The following is a 21,759-nucleotide window of genomic DNA, read 5'->3' as shown; positions in this document are numbered from 1 at the left end:
CCTGTACTTCCAACCATGTATTGTAGATTTGGGGGAGTGGTAGTAGCATTTCCCTTGACTGCCATCAAGCGGAAAACCGTAGCGTAACTACCTAGCATACCATGGAGTTTCCGTTAAGTTTCCAACCCACAAAAACCTTTCCATTGTCTATGAAAACTTAAAGAGCTATGCTTTTGTAACATCTTTTCTTCTTTTCATTTTACATTCACTTACCTGTTGTTGTTGTTGTTGTAACTGAGCTCTAGTGTCTGCTGGTGGTGAAACTTCAAAATCCCGCACTGCTTGTGGTCAACAAACTGGATGTGGGTGTTGAGACATTAATCACTGACGTCACAAGATTTTCAACCTTCGACACCAGCGACGAGGGCACTGGCATTGCTGTGGTGGCAGCACCAGTGCTGCCGCTGCCGCTGCTGCTCTTGGCCGCTGCAAAGAGAGCATTCACTTGGTCGCGTGGTTCATCCGCCATCGCCGATGAATCGGAGAATCTATCTTCAGGTTCTTTTTTGATTTCCACAACCTCCGAGGATGTTGCCATGGCCGAGTGCACTGTTGACGAGGGTTGTTGGCAATGTGAACTGCTGTTGGCGGCCGCTGTTGGCGTTTGCTCCACAGTTTCCTGTTTTATTTGCTTGAGTTTACTTCCTCCATTGGTTTCCGCTAATGATGATGTGGATGTAACGATGGCCATTTCGTCCAATTGTTTTAGACTGGACTTGGCCGTGGCTGCTTCGGCGGCAGCAGCCGCAGTGGCGCGTATATTCAGACTGGCGGCCACCTGATCTATGGAGGGATGCCTTTTGGTGGTGAGCGAGGTGGCACTGGAGGTATTGCGCGAGGAGGTAGTAAAGTTTGGACTCTGAGGCATAGCGCTGAGTGGCGAAAGGGGCTTGGAAAGCAGAGACTTATCGGCATCGGCATTGGTGAGGGCTGAGACCAAGGGGGCGGCTATGGTAACCATGGGTATGGTGTTGGCAGGCTGATGATTGCGAAAGGCCAGGGCCGAGGGATTTGGTATGCTGCGCACCGAGGCATTCTGTTGTCGCACCAGGGAGTTTTGATTGATTTTCGCCTTGTCGTACAGCGAACATGGGACTGAGGAGGTTGGCGAGTTTATGGCGATTTTCTCCCGGGCCGTTGCCGACTCGGACAGCAGGTGCAGATTTTGCAAATCATCTGAGTTGGGTTTCAAATCCAACTGACTTGGCTTGCTTTCCTGATGGTTGTTGTTGTTGTTGTTGTTGTTGCTGATGTTCTGTTTGATTTTGGTCAAGGCCAACTCCAAAGACGAGCCAGCTGTGGTTGCGGCAGGGGACTTCTTCTCTGCGGCTGGCAAGCCGTTCGCTGACTTCGGAGCAGCTGATAAATCCAAAATATCCTGAGCCGACTCCCTAGAGGGCAAACGAAATTGTCTCAGGCTGCTGCTGCTGGGTTTCTCCAAAGGGCCATTGTTACTCGCTTTGAGAGAGCTTGAGATTGTGGCATCGGTCTTCTTCTCCGTTACTTGACAGGCTGACAGGCCAGGTCTAGAGTTGACCATGCCCAGCGAGGGCGACAAAGCTTTATTGGCACTAAGCGTGGGAACTGGTGGTGACTTCACCGACATGGGTACCTCGGTGTTCAATTTGCCCAGCGACAAAGGAGGACCCATTACTGGCGAGGTTTTGCTGCTGCCATAACTTAGCCCCGAGGGACTAGATTTGGCCTTGGCCTTATCTTTTTCGGGTTTCTTCGTGGCCATGCTGGTGGTAAACATGGGCGCCTTTGCTACTGCTGTGGGGGAGGCAGAAGTTAGGGCGCCCGTCTGGGTTCGGCCACCAGCGCTGGAGGAGCCCACACTGAATGTACATTTGGGATTGTAGGAGGCCGAGAGGGGGGAATACAGAGGTATCTCATAGGTGGCTTTGGCTGTAGACGATGTTGGGGTGGCGGGCACCTCCACTCGGGTTACCTGCAGATTGCTACCATAGGCACTCACCGTAATCTGATGCGGCTTGTCCAGTTTCGGGTGCTTCGCCATCGATTTGCCCTCATCCATGGAGGCCGAACGCTTGAGTAAGTTGCCCATTTGCTTGCTGGCCGAGCTGGCTATGGACGAGGGCGTGGAGTTAAGGAACTTTGAGGAGTTTGAGGCCATCAACTTGGGTAGATTAGGAACTGCGAACTGAGGCGGCTTTATGGGCACGGCCAGAGGTTTGGAGGCGGGCATAGGTTTTGGGGCCAATGTTTTCATTCGTATTGGCTGCACTGGCTTGGGGTCCTTGGCGGGTTTGGCAGGTGTGACCACAGACTTGGACTTGGGCGCGGTAACCACATTGGGCGTAAATGTAGAAAAGGTCAGCGGTGTGGTTTTAAATAGACTAGGAGGCAGCGGAGGAGAATGTGGCAGCTTGGAGTCCTTCAAATTCGTCAAAGGCTTGCTGAGACTCAATGAGGTGGTGATGTCCGGCAGCATGCTGATGTCATCGTCATCTTCGAAATCCTTGCAAGTCTTTATAGCCAAGGGCTGTAGTTTCAGGGCATCTTTGGCCTTCTTATCCGAAGGAGTCTTCAATTTTTCCTTGGGCTTCTCCTGCGTTTCCTTTGAGGGGGGCAGAGGCTCAAATGCCAATTTGATTTTTGTTTCTGGCGATTTGGGAGGCTTGGCAAAGAAGAACCCTTCCGTTTTGTCTGAGGATGGTGGTGATTTTTTACTCTCCAATTTGGAAGGTTTAATGCTCAACGGTGTTGTCAGCTTCACCTTCATCTTTAGACTCTCGTCCGCAGCATGGGAGGAGATTTCCGCGTGCATTTTCTTTCTCTTGGAGTCACGTGGCTCTTTGGAATGTTTTTTCTTGCGCTTCTTGTGCGAGGAGGAGGAGGATTTTGAAATCTCCCCCGTCACATGAAGATAGCCATTCGATGAGGAGGTGGTCGAAGAGGAACAAGAAGAACGCGGCGAGGCATTGGGAGTGAACTTTTCCGAAAGCTCCGTCTCCAAGGGAGTATGGGGAGTAGTTGGGGTACTGGTGTTGGTCTGCACCTCTATGGGCTTCAGACCTATGTTCTTCACATAGGTCTGCAAGTCAACCTTGTCATTCGCAATGGCCTGAGGCTCGTCCAGCGAAAACTTTCGGGGCTTGTGAGGGTGCGTTATCATCAGCGTGTCCAGTCGAATGTCTGCCGACTTGGGCTTCTCAATCAGCTTGGTCTTCAAGCTGTTCAACTCTATCTTGAGCTTTGGCACATTCCTCACCTTCTTATTGGCATCCGTTGGCTTTGTCTCCTCCACCACGGTCGAGTAGCTGAGGGCGGCCGGAGGAGTATTTGGCGATTTCTTGCTGGCCGTCTTCAACTGTGACAAAGGCTTGGAATCCCATTCATCTTGCATTTGATTGTGCGGAATGCTAACCACAATATCACATTTCGACGACGCATGTTTCTCCTCCTTCGGCGCCTTCACCTTGACTTTGGAGCCTGTGGTCACCGTGGTCGTGGCCGCAGCGGGCGTGGGGGGAGCTGTAGTCGAAGCTGTTACCGCGTAATGACTGTAGCGTATGTCATTGCTGCGCAGTGATTTAAAATCGTTGGTGGTGGTGGTGGGCAAAGTGAAATCTTCCGCCAGGGAAGATTTTTTTGAAACCGATTTCTTTGATTCAGCTGGTCGCGAGGAGAGGGTCATTTTTACAGATGGCGGAGTGGCGACGGGCTTCGAAGCCGACGATTTATGTGATTTGACTTTGGAGGAGTTGCTGCTACTGCCTATGGAGGTGGGAGCCGAGGGCGTTATAAAAGGTGAGGATGAGGAGGATTTGGTCCTAGCGTCTGCAGCCGCCTTGGCGAGTGAAGAGGAGTTCTGTATGGCTTTCTTGGTCTCTAGGCCGGAATCTGCTCTTAGTTCCAGATTAGTGGTGCTGGGCTCTGGCGAAACCTTTTCAACACTAGCCTCCTTATGCTCTGGCTTGGCCAGTTGCTCATCGTTAAAAAGAAGAATTCTGTAAAAAAGCTTGAGAGGGGATTGCTAAAAGTGAAGGGGGGGGGGGGGGGGGGGGGGGGGGGAGAAAAGAGAAATGAGGTTATGTTTTGCCTGCCAGCTTCACTTCTTTGAGAGCTCTACTTACCCCCTTGTATTGGTAACAATAGGCCACATCCATGAGCGTGAAATCACTGGGCAAAACCTCATCCTCGTAGATAATCTCAATGTCCACTCTCCTATTGCAGGGATCAATGTCGAATTTTGAGCAGAGGAAACGCTTCAAGTGTGTGATCTTAAGACTGGCCGGACACTTGAGATATCTAACGGGCGGCACATCGGCCTCATCACATTGACTGGCCAAAAAGGGATGGAACTCCAGAGACAAACTAATCGAGTCTCTGGCTGTAATGAAATCATCATCACTTTCCAGCAACGAAGAAAGGGGTTCTGGCGGCGAGCCACCCAGGGGCTGAGGGGCCTCATTTTTGGTATTATTTACAAATTGCACTATGCGCTCACGTTCTTTTTGATATAAACCAGGTACCAGTTTGTAGACGATCGAACGCAGAACATTATCGGATCTTGAGAGAGTAGAGAACAACAAAAAAAAAGGGGGAAGTTTTTTCTTTTACTCAGGACTTTGGAAAGTTTTGGGGGGACCTACTTTAAATTGGCTGGACTTAAGGTCTTGCCTCCATTTCCTTTGCACTGGGGGCAGAATTCGTCCTCGCTCAAATGCCTGACAATACAACTACGACAATCTAAGGGAGGAGATATAATTTTTTTTTGTTTAATCTCTTATTAAGTAAACTCTGCAGAAGTCATTACTTGGAATACCTTACATAAGTACTTACATGTATGCGTACACGCATCTATCGTTGTCGGATTGATCAGGTAACCCTGACACAGTTGGCACTTGAACAGTTCATTGAAGGCATTGATTTTTGGCCTTGGCGGATAGAATTTATCCATTTTGCCTGTTGACTTGGTCTGATGATTTGCATTGGTGTTGATGGCGCTGTTGTTGCTATTCGCTGTGCTGGCACAGCCTGTTGTAGTTGTCGCCGTACTTTTTGTTGTCAATTGTGTCAGCAGTTGCATAATTTTTTTTTTTAGCTATTTTCGTAGTTTTTAGTTTTGTATTAATTTATCCTAGAGCCTCTATTTGATTGCACAAAGCCACGACGTTCAGCTTTGTTTTCTTGTTTTGAATAAAAAAAAGGAAACCTCCTGAAATGGGAAATTCGCAAAGGAGAGGAGTTAGAGAAGAGTTTTTTGGGAAAATAACAACCAAAAACGGATCTTGGAAAAATAATCGAGGTCTACTTAGAATGTTAGCCAATTTTTAGAAAATTAACAGGACTGAAAAAAGGCATTACCGGCCTACCATGGATTTTCTGCTGACCCTATGTAAGGAAATTGGTTTATATGAAGGCAATATCAAAAGCCAATAAATGTTAAGGTGGCAACACAACTCATATTGCAAATTTTCCCACAAACTTTCCCTTAACAAACAGAAGCAAACTTTTCACATATCAATGAGTGCTGTCGAATTGAAGTTCAAGCCATGATTCGAACCCGGGCGTTCAGCATCATAGGCGGACGTGCTAGTCGCTGCGCTACCGCGGTCTCAAACAACACAGTCAATCGCAACACAACTAAATTCTATCGAAATTGAAAGTAAAATAAGCCCTCTTTGGTCTTAAGAGCTACATTTGGGACTATCTCAAGAGCATAGAAGGGATCCATAAGAGGCCCCATACTGAAAATCTAAGTAAAATCTACCATTTATAAACAATTGTTGTTGATCTTATGACATTGTGTTGATTCACTTTTATGAACGAATGTGGCCACTTTGTCAAGTCTAAGACCACGAGAGTGGTCTTAGACTAACTGGCATAGAAAGAGATTTAAGATAGAATCTTCAGGTTTTGCATTTCCGTGCGGGAAAATTTTCCCGCAGACACTTAGATAGAGAAAATTAGAGACCAAAATAATGCCGGAAGCGGTATTCTCTGCAAAGAAATTTTTACAAATTTCAGGATTTTGTCCCCCCGGTGAATCTCCATTGCATCCCCTGATCTCCTGAGTGACGTATCCTGGCAAGCCGTCATCTCTTTGGGGTCAGTGTGCGGCCCAATTTCCCGGCGCAAGAAGTGGTACTCGCAGATGAGTACCACTGAGTCGATGAGTCGCGAATTATCTGTGTGGTCGCCAGTCATTTGTGAATTTTAGGGATAAGAAGTCGAAACACCGTAGAGTGAAACGGGGAGTTCCCCAAGGTGGGGTGATTTCTCCGGCACTGTTTAACCTCTACCTATCCTCCATTCCACCCCCTCCAGACGGCATAGAGATCGTATCATATGCGGACGATTGTACGATCATGGCATCAGGCCCCCCACCCATTGATGACATCTGCGATACCTCAGCGAGCTTGCCTCATATTTCGCTGCAAGAAACCTGAAGATATCCGACACCAAATCTTCATCCACATTGTTCACTACAAATACGCGTGAGGTGAATACTGAGCTGACTGTGATGGTCGATGGAGAAATGATTCCAACCATCAAGTATCCCAAAATACTTGGCGTCACATTTGACAGCTCTTACACATTCTCCCCATATGCCACAGCAATCTGCGTTAAAGTCAAAAGTAGAAACAAGGTCCTCAAGTCAATCGCTGGCAGCACTTGGGGTGCAGATAACGAAACCTTGTTGACCACGACTCAGACCCAGATCCCTTTGGACACCCCATCTTAGTCGCAGAGTTCCTGGGTGTTGACACTCAACAGAATCAAGCAGACGAAAGATAGAACACAATAAACTGCTACAACAACAACAACAACAACAAGATCAAAAAAGGCAGATTTCTGAGATTTAAGAGAAATTGTTGTAAAAGCGCAAATTTTGCCCATGAAGGAACAGGGAAAAACTTCTTACATATCAATGAGTGAAGTCCGATTCAAGTTTAAGCTCAATGATAAGAGATCTCCTTTTTATAGCCAAGTCCGGACGGCGTGCCGCAGTGCAACACCTCTTTAGAGGGAAGTTTTACATGGCATAGTACCTTAGAAATGTTGTCATCATTAGGAGGGGAAAACCATCACCGAAAATGTATTCTGATGGTACTCGCCAGGATTCGAACCCAGTCGGACATGCTAACCTCTGTGCTAAGGTTGTCGTGTCAACCCAAAAAAAGTTGTGAGAATTTCAACTTTGACGCTTAAAAGCGAGCGTTATTCTGTGCTGCCACACGTGAAGCAGTGTTTTTATACCCACCACCGAAGGATGGAGAAATATTCATTTTGTCATTCCGTTTGCAACACATCGAAATATCCACTTCCGACCCTATAAAGAATTCTCGATCAGCGTAGAAATCTAAGACGATCTGGACATGTCCGTCTGTTTGTCCGTTTATCTGTTGAAATCACGCTGCAGTCTTTAAAAATAGATATATAGAGCCGAAACTTTGTCCATAAGCAAGTTAAGTTCGAAGATGGGCTATATCGGACTATATCTTGATATAGCCCCCATATGGACCGATCCACCGATTTAGGGTCTTAGGCCCATAAAAGCCACATTTATTATCCAATTTTGCTGAAATTTGAGACAGTGAGTTGGGTTAGGCCACTCGACACCCTTAGTCAATGTAACCCAGATCGGTCCATATTTCGATATAGCTGCCATATAGGCCGATCCACCGATTTTGGGTCTTAGACCCATGAAAGCCACATTTATTATCCGATTTTGCTAAAATTTGGGACAGTGAGTTGTGTTAGGATCTTCAACATTCTCCTTCACTTTGGCCCAGATCGGTCCAGATTTGGATATAGCTGTCATATAGACCGATCTCTCGATTTAAAGTTTTAGGCCAATAAAAGGCGCATTTATTGTCCGATGTCGCCGAAATTTGGAACAGTAAGTTGTCTAGGGCCCTTCGAAATTCTTCTTCAATTAGGCCTAACTCGGTCCAGATTTGGATACAGCTGCCATATTGACCGATCTCTCGATTTAAGGTTTTGGGCCAATAAAAGGCGCATTTATTGTCCGATTTCGCCGAAATTTGGGACAGTGTGTTGTGTTAGGCTCTTTGATAACTTTGCCCGATTTTACTGAAATTTGGCACAGTGACTTATGTTCGGCATTTCGACATCCGTGTCGTTTTTGGTTCAGATCGGTTTGGTTTTATTAGATATGGCTACTAAAAAGATCAATATTTTTTTACACTCAATTGAACAATGACTTGTACTAATTAGTATTTGGTCCTAATCGGAACATATTTCGATATAGCTGATATGGGCCATAAGGTTTGTATTTTTCACCGGATTTTGACGAAAGGTATTTTACATATATACTCGAGGTGGTGGGTTTCCAAAGTTCGGGCCAGCCGAACTTAATACCTTTTTCCTTATTTCGGGGGTTTATTTACTTACATTTTCATAAAAGTACTCTTTCTGTCACAAAAGTACCTTTGAGTACCATTATAAAATTTGTTTTTTTCTATCCGAAGCATAAATAGCAACCTTTGCAGAGTAACCCATATTTTTGACGTCATCTATTTTTCTATTTCCCGAAATTCTACTATTTTAATAATTTTCTATTCATACATCTATAATTATTCCGCTCTTGACCACTACATACAACCAGGATGGTTTAGCTAAGTTTTTATGTTCTCACACAAAAAGTGCCAACAGTCTGAAGAAGCAAAAAAAAAAAGACCTAAAAGACCAACAACCGCCAGAGTTTGTTAGCAAGAAATATGGCAACGAACCTGTACCATAACGGAAGAAAAACACACAAAAAAGCAGAAGAGTTAAAAAAGAAGAAGAAGAAGAAGTCCAAATGAATTAACAAAAGTCATAATTATGTTGTAAACTGACACAAACGAAGAAAAATGATGTCAAAAGTCATTATTTTACCATCAGCAGCAACCATGGCGGCAGCAGCAGCAGCAACAACAACTATGACGATGATGACAAACAGCACTTCAATTTTACCACTCCAGCTTTGTGAAGTAGAAAAGTTGAAGTTAAGAGCCAAGAAGGGTTATTTGGTAACTTTAACAGTTAAATCACGAATATGTCTTTAGCATGGCCATAAATTAAATGGGTCTGGGAATTTCATTGCAGCTCATATATGAAAAGTATGGCGCAGAAATCAAACCCTCACAAAGTTGAAACAAACTGAACTAATTTCGGTACAAGTTTTTTTTTCGGAGGCTCATTTGATTGAATGAGGTGCTGATTAATATATTGAAGGTTCTCACCTAACCCACAACATATACAGCAGTCAGAGTTGGAAAAAGATAATCTCTTATCTACAAAATAACTAAAACTGTTGGGCAATGTTATGAAGCAGGGTAGGTCAATTTATGGTGGTGGTAAAAATTTTAATCTACGAAATATTCTAAGAAGTTTGGCCCAAGACACCATGGTTCCAACATCAAAATGTAGCTTCCGGTTTTTATACCCACCACCGCTGGATGGGAGTATATTCATTTTGTCATTCCGTTTGCAACACATCGAAATATCCATTTCCGATCCTATAAAGTGGATATATTCTTGATCTGCGTAAAAATCTAAGATGATCTGGACATGTCCGTCCGTGCGTCTGTCTGTTAAAATCACGCTACAGTCTTTAAAAATAGAGATATTGAGCTGAAACTTTGCAGAGATTCTTTTTTTGTCCATAAGCAGGTTAAGTTCGAAGATGGGCTATATCGGGCTATATCTTGATACAGCCCCCATACAGACCGATCCGCCGATTAAGGGTCTTAGGCCCATAAAAGCCACATTTATTATGGGATTTTGTCAAAATTTGGGATAGTGACTTTCGTCCATTTGGCTCAGATCGGTTCAGATTTGGATATAGCTGCCATATAGACCGATCCCTCAATTTAAGGATTGGGCCCATGAAAGGCGCATTTATTTTTCGATGTAGCCGAAATTTAAGACAGCGAGTAGTGTTAGGGCCTTCGACATCCTTCATCAATTTGGCCCAAATCTGTCGAGATTTGGATATAGCTGCCATATAGACCGATTCCTCGATTAAAGATTTTCGGTCCAAAAAAGCCACATTTATTTTCCGATCTTGCCAAAATTTGGGACAAAGAGTTATCTTAACCGCCCGATATACTTGTGCATTATGGCACAGATCGGTTCAGATTTATATATAGCTGCCATATAGACCGATCCGCCGATTTAGGGTCTTAGACCCATAAAAGCCACATTTATTATCCGATTTTGCCAAAATTTGGGACAGGGAGTAGTTTTAGGCCCTTCGACATCCTTTCTCAATTTGACACAGATCGGTCCAGATTTGGATATAGCTGCCATATAGACCGATCCGCCAATTTAAGGTTTTGGGCCCATAAAAAGCGCATTTATTGTCCGATGTCGCTGAAATTTGGGACAGTGAGTTATGTTAAGTCCCTTGACATACTTGTGTAATATTACACAGATCGGTCCAGATTTGGATATAGTTGCCATATAGACCGATCTCTCGATTTAAGGTCTTACGCCCATAAAAGGCGCATTTATTGTCCGATTTTGCCGAAATTTTGGACAGAGAGTTGTGTTAGGCCCTTCGACATTATTCTTCAATTCGGCCCATCTTGGTCCAGATTTGGATATAGGTGCCATATAGACCGATCTCTCGATTTAAAGTCTTGGTCCCATAAAAGGCACATTTATAATCCGATTTCGCTCAAATTTGACACAGTGACTTATGTTAGGCTTTTCGACATCTGTGTCGTATATGTTTCAGATCGGTCTATATTTGCATATGGCTACCAAAAAGATCAATATTTTGTTCTGCAAAATTGAACAATGAGTTGTACTTATTAGACCACTCAATATTCGTATCGAATTTGGTCAAAATCGGACAGTATTTCAATAAAGCTGCTATGGGGACATAAATAATTCATTTTTTAGCGGATTATGACGAAAGGTGATTTACATATATACCCGAGGTGGTGGGGTATCCAAAGTTCGGCCCGGCCGAACTTAACGCCTTTTTACTTGTTTGATGATAATTTCGAAAGTTTTATCAATACGGGACCGACAAATGAATTTTTTCGTTTTAACCCGGAAGATCTCTTTTGATTTTAAATCAGCGATACCCAAAAGGACAGTACGGCTGTATGTGTGAAATACTCTCTTGAAGTATTTTTATACCCTACACCACTACTGTGGTACAGGGTATTATAAGTTTGTGCATTTGTTTGCAACGCTAAGAAGGAGAAAAGCTAGACCCATTGATAAGTATACCGATCGACTCAGAATCACGTTCTGATTCGATTCAAAAATGTCCGTTCGTCCGACTGTCCGTTTGTGAGTCCATGCTTTCCTGTAATCATAGTGCAGGTCGTATATGTTGACATTCTGAGTCCGTCTGTCGAAATCACGATAGCAGTCGAATGCGTAGAGCTAGCCGCTCAAAATTTTGCACAGATACTTTGTACTGATGTAGGTCATTGGGGATTGCAAATAGGCCATTTCGGTTCAGATTTGGATATAGCTCCCATATAAACCGATCTTCAGATTTGACTTCTTGATCCCCTGGAAGCCGCAATTTTTGTCCGAATTGGCTGAAATTTTGCACACAGTGTTCTGTTATGACTTCCAACAACTGTCATAAGTACGGTCCAAATCGGTCTATAACGTGATATAGCTCCCATAAAAACCGATCGCCCGATTTGACTTCTTGAGACCTTAGAAACCACAATTTTTGTCTGATTTGTCTGAAATTTTGCAAAAAGTGTTCTGTTATGACTTTTAAAAACTATGCCTAGTACGGTCCAAATCGGTTCATAACCTGATAGAACTCCCTATAAACCGATCTCTCGATTTGACTTCCTGAGCCCCTGGAAGCCGGAATTTTTGTTCGATTTGGCTGAAATTTCGCACATAGCGTTCTGTTATGACTTCCAACAAGTGTGCCAAGTACGGTCCGAATCGGTTTATAACCTGATATAGATCCCATACAAATCGGTCTCCCGATTTGACTTCCTGAGCCCCTGGAAGCCGGAACTTTTGTTCGATTTGGCTGAAATTTTGCACAAAGCGTTCTGTTATGACTTCCAACAACTATACCAAGTACGGTCCAAATCGGTTCATAACCTGATATAACTCCCTATAAACCGATCTCTCGATTTGACTTCCTGAGCCCCTGGAAGCCGGAATTTGTGTTCGATTTGGCTGAAATTTTGTACATAGCTTTCTGTTATGACTTTAAAAAAATGTGTCAAGTACGGTTTGAATCGGTCTATAACCTGATATAGCTCCCATACTAACCGATCTCCAGGTTTGACTTCTTGAGTCCCTGGAAGCCTCAATTTTAGTCCGATTTGGCTAAAATTTTGCATGCGGTATTCCGTTATGAATTCCAACATCTGTGATAACTACGGTTCAAATCGATCTATGACCTAATATAGCTCCCATATAAACCGTTCGCTCGATTTGGCTTCTTGAGACCTTAGAAGCCACAATTTTTGTCCGATTTGTCTGAAATTTTTCATGTAGCGTTCTGGTATCATCTTTCCAATTTACTTCTTGAGCCCCTGGACGCCTCAATTTTCATCCGATTTGGTTGAAATTTGCATGTAGTGTTATGTTATGACACTCAACAGCTGTAGTAAGTACGATCCAAATCGGTCTATAACCTGATGTGATTCTTGAGCCCAAAAAGCCGCGAATTTTATCTGATTTTGCTGAAATTTTATGTTATGCGTCTCAACCACTGTGCCAAATGCGGTCCAAATCGTTCTATTGTATAACCAGATATACCCATATTTTAGCAGAATCTATGGTGATGGGTTCCCAAGATTGGGCCTGGCCGAACTTAGCACCCTTTTACTAGTTTTCATTTGATGTATAGTTGATGGGAAAATAACGATTGTATCGATACTATCGATATTTATTATAAGAAATATCGATATCTTCGATTACCTGCTGCGTTTATCGATAATTGTCCAGCTCTATCGAAACAATCTTAGAGACTTTTAAAGCATAAAACGTTGGCTATCTTAAGGGGTACCAATGGGCTAAAACCCATTGAAAAGCATAAAAGAAGCACATTCTGTTCAAATGTTAAGGGGCTTAAAATATTCTGGTATGGGCTAAGCACCAGCGGATGATTCTAAGTTTATAGGTATTAGCAAAATTTGGTAGATTTCGAACTCACAACCCGCACATTGGTATGCCGAGTATGTTACTTATACGCCTACAGGGCGTCTAAGTGATTGGATAATCTAATTTCCAATACTTGCAAATACTTGCTTGAATATTGTGTTTAATCCGCCAAATCGCTATTGGTATGAACAATTACCACAAATTCTTGAGTATAAGCAATTTTAATTAATTTTTGTTTTGCATATTAGAAAAATAAATTTTTGTTTTCCTCGCAAACTTCATTTGTTTGGCAAGCAATCGAAAATCTTTGCAAGAAATAGGTATTCAAAGAAATGCCTACAACGTAGAATTTAGCGATCGGTGGACCCATCGAAGGGGTTTTAATAAATCGCAAAACAACAACAGAGACCAGTTAAACGACGTGAGTGAGTGCGTTCGTTCAACTAGTGCCGAAAAAGTGAGCTACATATGTGTATTGGCAGCACCTCTTGGTCTTTGGTTTGGCCGATCCGTGGGTCGGCGACCAAGCAAACACATAAACAAAACAGTTTCATTACATGTGCGTGTTCTCTCAAGTGTTTTGGATGTTTGATGTTGTTCGCCGTATTTTCTTTTTTTTTTGGTGTTTCTTTCACGCATGCATTTTTCCGCCAAACACAAGCATTCACACATTCATTGAGGACGCTTGTTACGCGTTGTGGCGTTACGTTTTCGCCAAGAGACAAGCAGCCAGAAATTTACACCGGCTTTTGGTAGTTATCGTTGCCGTTTTGCCACGCTCGATACGCATACAAGCAGATTGAATTGCTGGTAAACAAGAATCAAACACACGCACGCACGCACACACACACACACCGTCAACAACCAAAACGAGCAAAAAAAAAAAAAACAATCTCCTCAATGCAGAGAAACACCAAAGGCCAGAGCGCACACAAACCGCGATTCAGTCAAAACAGTGGCAACACAAATTCACTTTGTTGAAATGCCGACCCCAATGAACGACCACGGAACATACGAGCGAACGAACGAACGAACGAATGAATGTTGTAGCCAACAAAACAAGTGTATCCGAATGATAAAAGAGCTGGTGAGTCGTTGAGAGTATGTCAGGGTGGCGTTGTAGGTGCGCTGGTAATTGAGTATCTCAATGTTTAACTGATTTTTAGTTTGTTTTGTTTTTATCGTTACATTCTTACTAAGAGTCTCTAAGGCGATGTAACACAAATGCTGCTGCATGCTGGGGCACTATTGTAATGTGTGTGGGTCGAGGTGGGGTGGAAGTTGGTGTTACACACATTTTGACTATGTTTTGATTTACATCATTAGCATCCCGCATCCTTGTTTGTGTTTTGGCATACAATTTTAACGCCCCACTTCTACTTCTACTGAGCAGCAGCATGCCCCAACAAATGTGTATCCACTGGGAGAGTTTTGTAATAATTTAACTGTTCTCTTGCCGCTAACGGTATAAAGCAATAGCAACAACCAAATACACTTTGCCTGTTAGGGATGTGGTTACAACAGAAGTGCCATCAGTCCATTTGCTTTTCTTCTATCTTCTCTCATCATATGGTGTACGTAAGGGTTTTTGTTTTTCCTATTATCTTTACCGCTAACAATTCCGCACTAAGCTTAGATGTATGATTTGTAAAGATACTCTTCCGCCGATGCCATCAATGCGGCAGTCACCAGAAAATTCAACTGACTTGAACAAAACTTTGAGTTTGCCAAAAAAGCCATTTCTCAGCAGCAATCCAATGTTTTTTTTTCTGCAGTTAAACATGAGCGAAAAAGAAGAATTACATTCTCAGCCATTTTTGTAGCTGGTTGATTTCATTTCTTCGACCATCTATCTATCCATCCATCCAAGCGACCGACCATCCATCCATCTATCCAACCCTGCACCCAACATACATACGAACGAGCGACCAGCTAACGTTCGTTGATTCGAATTTTTTTTTGTACTTCGTTCGTTCGTTACTAAATTTTGCTGTGTATCTATTGTGGATTTTGTTGTCTTCCTCTTTGTATCTATCTCTGTATGTTTACTATGTTATTTTTCTGCTTCTTCTGCCTCTTCTTCTTGCTCAACGAATGTAATGACAAAAAAAAAGCTAAACAATAACGCGCGGGATTTTCTTTTCTTATTACGAAAAGTAAAACAACACACACTGTATGAGTACTTAAAGTATATCGCAATGGGAGAGTACATCAAAAGAGAGAGAGAGAGCACCAGAGTGTATGTGAGCGGAGAGCAAAAATGTATGTGCCAAGATTTGTTTTGAAGTGAAACTTCTTCTCTTTAAAAGGTTCGACGCACATTGTACTGAATGTGGAGTAATTGGGGTGACCAGTTGTGCTCACTCATAGTATGAAATGCGTTCAATGGTAGCAGTCGCACCCAAAAGCTTGTAATGTCTAAAGACATAGTTAGAAGTGTATGTGGTAAAGGAATGAGGAAATCATAGTGGTGCATGCTTACCTATGCAATCCAGAGAGAAAATAATCTGCCGCTAAATGAATACTTCAAATAGGTTGGTCAGAGTCACAAAAGTCAAAGTCAATGTGTCGTTTTCTTTGGTTTAAAAATGCTTTACAACTTTCGAATTTTTAGTGAAATTTTAGACTCCAAATACACCCACAGCTGTTAACCTTGTTATATCCTCCACCATAGGATGTTGGTATACTGATTTCCTCATTCCATTTGTAACACCTCGCAATATTTGTCTAAGACCAAATAAAGTATATACAGTCGATACCGCATAACTGTAATACGCTTTTGTGAAAATTCCCGCTTAAGTGAAACTTGATGGAAAGAACCATTCGTTTTTGGTGTTATTCAATGCAGTTGAATTCGTATAAGTGAAAATCGCTTACCTGCAAATACCGCTTAACTGATCAAATAAGTGAACCCCGAATAACGTTTTTATAGGAAAGAGAATTCGCATAAGTGAAAAATGATTCTATGGAAAATAAATATGGAATTTAAAAAATTCGCGTCATTGATAAATTTCACATAAACATATTTTGATATATCGCTTATGATGGTCTTTGACTTTTAAGATTTGTATTGAGCATTGCTCTTCTCCAACTCAAGTTATTTCATACATAGTGCGTTGAGGTGAAAATTCGCTCGCACTTATGCTTATGTAGGTTAACTGGAAACTTATTTCACTTATCCGAATTACGCTTAACTGAAAATTACGGATAAGCGAAACGAAATGCATGTATTTTTAGCGTTTCACTTATCCGGTTTCGACTGTATATTCCTGATCGTCATAACATTTAAAGTCGATCTAGCCATACCCTTGCATCTCTCTGTCGAAAGCACACTAACTTTTGAAACAGAAAGAGGCTCTAGAGGACGCGATTCTTATTCTAGCATATAAAAAACTGATGGGGATTTTTTGTTATGACCCCCATTATCCATTTTTAATTTCTGCCTATAAAGTGAATTCGTCCAAACATCTTCACAAATGCGATCCATGGTGGTGGATATATAGGATTCGGCCCGGCCGGCTAACAACAATTTTATAGTCTGGATACCGAAACTAGAAAATTTAATTTTAGGATTCGCAATAGATAATCAAACGGCGAAGGTTCCGAAGGGAGTTGTAACCCAATTAACATGTATGGGTAAATTTGTTTTGATTGTTTAAAAAATTGGTTGCAGTAAGGAAAAGGAATCCTTTAATTGAAGTCTGTTGAGGAGATAACACGTTGGGGTAAGTAGAGTGTGCGAATGAAGTGTCTGGATACCTTCGAGCAAAGTGAAGTCGCGTCTTGTTGACCGTGATTCCGCTTTTGTGATAGCAATATTCCTTAACGCCAATAAACATTGAATATAAAGAAATCACGGCACCACGCCGGCAGTGAAGTGACTGGAACTTACAGTGCCTAGCTCTCAGTGTTTTGCACGCGTGACATCCCCGCCTTGGTCTGTTTAAGTTCGCAATGAACTTAAAATGGTCTAAGTAAGTCTATAAAAGGACTGTCACTCTTACCTAATCTAACATAATATTAAAATCTGTCTCCCAAACTATTTGAACTCTCTGTCACCACAAAAACCAGTAAGGAAAGGCAAAAGTCATGCGTATATAATACGCTTCACCAGCTAGTCCACGTACTATTCTCAATATATAGAACTTATCACCAATCTAGTCAGACTTATATTTTGCATGCCTGTTGAAATATCGAATATAACCTTGTATGATTTCCAGACGATAGGACAGAAATTGTTGATTTCTACAGCCTTAAAAGGTCATATCGGATAAAGATTTATATGGGAGATATATCTAAATTTGTGCCGATTTTGGTGAAATTTTGCACACATACTAGGACGTCAAATAGAACATCTCACGGCCAATATTGTAGAGATTTGACCAAAATTGTGGCTTTACTGTCTTAAAACTCCATATCGGATGAAAATATATATATGAGCTATATCTATATTAAAACGTCAAATAAAACACCTCATCGAATAAAACACCGGATCGAAGATATATATGGGAGCTATATCTAAATCTGAAACGATTTTGACGAAGTTTTGCAAACATATCAGGACGCCATATAAAGCACCTCATGCTAAATTTTGTAACGATCGGACCAAAATTATGGCTTCTACAGTCTTAAAAGTCCATATCGGATGAAAAATATATATGGGGGCTAAATGTGAACCAGTCTTTGTTCAAAATCAATAGCTTTTGTACTTGGGCCAAGGAAGTGCCATGTGCAAAATTTCTGACAATCGGACAATAAATGCGACAGACAGACGGACATAGCTTAATCGAATCAGGAAGTGATTCTAAGCCGATCGGTATACTAATCAATGGGTCTAGATCTTCTCCTTCTTAGGGTTGCAAAAAAAAAAAAAAAATGCTCAAAATTATAATATCCTGTACCACAGTGGTGTTGTAGTGTATACAAAATAACTGTGACAAACTCTGCCCATGTGTGCGGAATCCGTAGCAACCGGAGAACACTTGTCGTTGCAGTAACTTAACCTCCAAAATCGATTGGAGAACATCGCTTGGTAAACTTGTTTGGTGGTACAACATTTCTCGGCGGAACCAAGTCAATCACACAATTAGACGTTAATATGAAAAAATTACAAATTACTCACAGGAAAATCCTAACTTTTTTGTATTGTAGGTGATCAAGAATTCAAGTTTGTTGAATAGAAGATCATTGTAAATGGGAGCTGTACCAGGGCACAAACCAATTTGGACTGTACTTGGAATGATATTTGTAAACCAAACATAACCCTAAATTTTGCTCTTTAAAGCCTGAGGAAGTCATATCGGAAGATCGGTTTATTTTGAAGCCATATTCGATTAAGCAGCGATTTTGGCCATTAAGAAATCAAAAAAAAAAAAAATTTAGAATTATTCATAATGTTTAAAGGATTGTACAAATTTTGCTTGACTTACATACATTAGTGTCGTATTTACATCAGAAAAGAGTTTTAGCAATGAACTCGATATAAGTACAACCTACCAACGTACGGCCCTTTGACACCTGCGCTTTCGATGACGACCTCCTTAACAAAGTGATCACAATATGTGATACCAAGGTTGGTGTTGTTGTTTCTTCTGGCTTTACTTTTCCATTGCAAAAAATTCCTCGATCACTATGCTCTTCTTGAAAGAGAAATAAATTGAGATTTATAAAATAAAAAGATCTCCCCCTTAACAAGCAGGAACAGTTTGTTGAAATGTCTGTTTTTAGCTAAAATTCGCTTCTGCTCCAAGAATAGAACAAAATGTTTGCAAAAACAACAGTCAGTATGGTCTAATTTCTCTTGTTTTTACCAAACAAAGTTGTTTTAACAGACTTTTCTGTTATTTTGCATAATAAATTTTGTTGAACGCACGTACCCTTGCTTGTATCCTGATCCTTTCAAATCGTCTCGTGATGGGTACCGGCAGTACACTTTTCTCTTGAAAACTATTTTTAGGGGACTTATTTTTTGTTAACTGGTTTTCCAAGTGCTCCAAATTCCATAAAAATCAGTACTGTCTGGTTTAAAACAAATTTCTTAGAAGATTTCTTCCCAGTCGAAAGATATTTCTCAGTGTTTGTCTAAAAGCCGGCTTTTTTCCCTTGCCACAGCATTTATAAACAACTGTGTATGGTCACATCTGGTAACCCCAACGAAAATTTATTAAAGTTTAAATTCCAATACAATACACAGAACTACAAACCCAACAACCAGCCACCGAAAAAATAGTCAAACACACAAGATACATACATGCGGAAAGAGTGGCCCAGAGCCAAAGAAAGAGAGAGAGAGAGAGAGTGAGAGAGCCACAGAATAGGGCGAAGAAAATGAGAATCAAGACTTGGGTACAAAATCGTTGAATGTCACGTGTCCCCATGTAATAATATTTTCTTCTGCCCACATTAAACTCTCTGGCATTCACTTGATTTGCTCTCTCTCTCTCATTCTCTTGTCGCAAACCCAAAAACACAAACGAAGAAAAATATAGGCAACCACCCCAAAAAACCTCCACACCATGGGCACTTGGCGCCATACACACTCGCGCATACCGGGCGAACTATACACATTTAGAGAAATTTCATGGGGCGAAAAACAAAGTTGTACACTGCTCGCTCTCTTTTATTTCTATTTTTTTTGTGGGTTTTTTGTTTGTTTCGGAATAGAAACAAAGTGAAATTTTTACAACGTCTTCTTTGCCACTGGAGCTTCAAACTCTCCCTTCACCGTTTTGATTACAACCAACGTTTGTTGTTGTTGTTGTTGTTGCTGCTGCTGTTGTCATTTTCTTTTTGTTGAACAAAATAAACCACAAACAAAAATAAACGAATACATGAGGAAATAGGAAATGAGGCAAGGAAAAACGGAACATTTTTAATGACAAAATTTAAGTTTCCCCAACTGTCAGCATGAACACCACCAAACCACTTCTATTTTCTTGCATTTTTTTAGTTAGCTATGAAAGATATTCATTTTCTTCTTTGCGTTGCCTTAAATACCGGCATTCGTATTGTTGTGATGTTTTCCCAGATTCTTCGAGAAAATACTAACTTTTTTCTGTTGGGGAAATGATTTATTGATTTTTAACAAAATTCCATTAGAATTCTGCTGCTGCTGCTACTGTGCTGTTGTTGTTGTTGCTGAAGGTGTCATTTATTTGTGCCTTTTTGCTTTGCTGATAATTTTCGTTGATTTCTCCAATGTTGTTTTGTTTTTATTTTATTTTTATTTTTTTCTTACTTCACTCTTTTGGTTATTTGGCATAAACACTCTTTTTTTTCATTTCATTTTGCGATAAAATTGTGTAAGCACGCAAAAAATCGATCTGTGTGCTGTTGTTGTTTTCTTTCTTTTTTTTTGTTTATTCGTTTGTTGTAGAAAAAATCACAATTCGAATTGCACAGCGTTGGAGGGGGGAAACAACAACAATAAGAAACACACACTTGTATGAGATAACTTCTTCTGTCAAGCCAGGCAAGTGGGTATGCGAAACGGAGGAAAACACACGAAATTCCACCGACCGTCTAACCGAACTTTAGCAGCACTATCCACAGACTAACGGGCGCAATTGGGATTTTTCGCCAGCAAGCAAGCAAGCACAGCGAGCGTTGTATGCCTCTTTTCCTATTAGACTGCCGACACGACAACGGCTCTTTGCCTTAGCGAGCCAAGTTGAGTTGCTGCTGAGTACAAGTGTATTAGTGCCTGAATATTTTGTTTGTTTCATTTGCTCTTGCTAGGTTGGCCAGCAAGTAATACTCTCCCACTCGCTCTCATGCAATTACCAACTCGAAGAGAGCAAACACAACGCACACAGCCATACGCACATCGAATTGGTCCGATGAAAAGTGGTGCCTCCCGCCATATCTTAGACGGACAAGGCCTACCCCTTATTTGTGTGCCCTCATTTGATTGGTTACTCTGCATACTATTGTGGCCATTCGGCTTCGCTACGAACTCAAACGAATAGATACGAATGCATTGCACTCTATTATTGTTGCTGCGGTTGGTTGTGTGTAGCGTTCGTATGGGGTGTGAGCCGTCTCATTCGTTTGCCACGCCATAAACACACACACTCACACAGTGCGTGCTGTTGTCAGCGAACATGCGAGAGGTGTGGTGTGTTGTCCATCATTAAAATGAGTTCGCCGCTTCATTCCATTCTTAACAGCCCCTTTTTGTCATGGTCGACATTGAAGAAGACGACAGCAACTGAGAGTCCAATTCCCCCATTCAGAGATTTAGCGAGGCGCGCGCACCTTTTACTCTCACAGCAATCTCTTGCTTTTGCCGCATGAAAACTTACTTATTTTGTGTGTGTATAACAGTCATTTTAAAATTCATCGGACGCCCGTTTTCTTTGCCCATCGACGGACTGAGAATTGCTTTTATTTTATTTTATTTTCTTTTCGAATTTGAATTTGCATTTTGTATAACGCAAATCAGCATGTCTGTCTGTCTGTCTATAGGCATTAACCATTGTGTTCGTTAAAAGAGCACATTAGAGTTAGGGGAATTATTATTTCAATCTTAATCTTGCCAGATGTTTGTTCCCTTCACTATTATTGTTGTAACACCTCGAAATATCAATTGGCCAAGCTATACGTTTTTATTTTCTTTTGCCTTGTCGTTTTAAATCGATATAGCCTTGTCCGTCTACACAGGAGTAAATCTTT

General features: G+C 41.6%; 1 protein-coding gene across 2 annotated transcripts; it reads right to left on the bottom strand.

The window, feature by feature from the left end:
* Positions 1 to 218: 218 nt before the first annotated feature.
* Positions 219 to 20,715, bottom strand: LOC106081938 (protein suppressor 2 of zeste). 2 transcript variants are annotated; one of them, XM_059369045.1, is made up of 5 exons: positions 20,135 to 20,715; positions 4,810 to 5,185; positions 4,620 to 4,716; positions 4,101 to 4,536; positions 219 to 4,000 (listed from the first exon to the last, which is right to left on the bottom strand). In XM_059369045.1, the coding sequence occupies exons 2-5, from the start codon at positions 5,054 to 5,056 to the stop codon at positions 266 to 268; spliced, it is 4,515 nt and encodes a 1,504-aa protein (XP_059225028.1). In that variant the 5' UTR covers positions 5,057 to 5,185; positions 20,135 to 20,715; the 3' UTR covers positions 219 to 265. The 2 variants fall into 2 exon arrangements, with proteins under 2 accessions (XP_059225028.1, XP_059225029.1); XM_059369046.1 differs by having other exon boundaries at positions 20,324 to 20,715.
* Positions 20,716 to 21,759: the final 1,044 nt, after the last annotated feature.

This window comes from Stomoxys calcitrans, chromosome 5 (assembly GCF_963082655.1).
Source record: "Stomoxys calcitrans chromosome 5, idStoCalc2.1, whole genome shotgun sequence".
NCBI classification, from domain to species: Eukaryota; Metazoa; Arthropoda; class Insecta; order Diptera; family Muscidae; genus Stomoxys; species Stomoxys calcitrans.
Note: the sequence above shows the minus strand (reverse complement) of the source record. Positions and strands in the feature narration are given on the sequence as shown.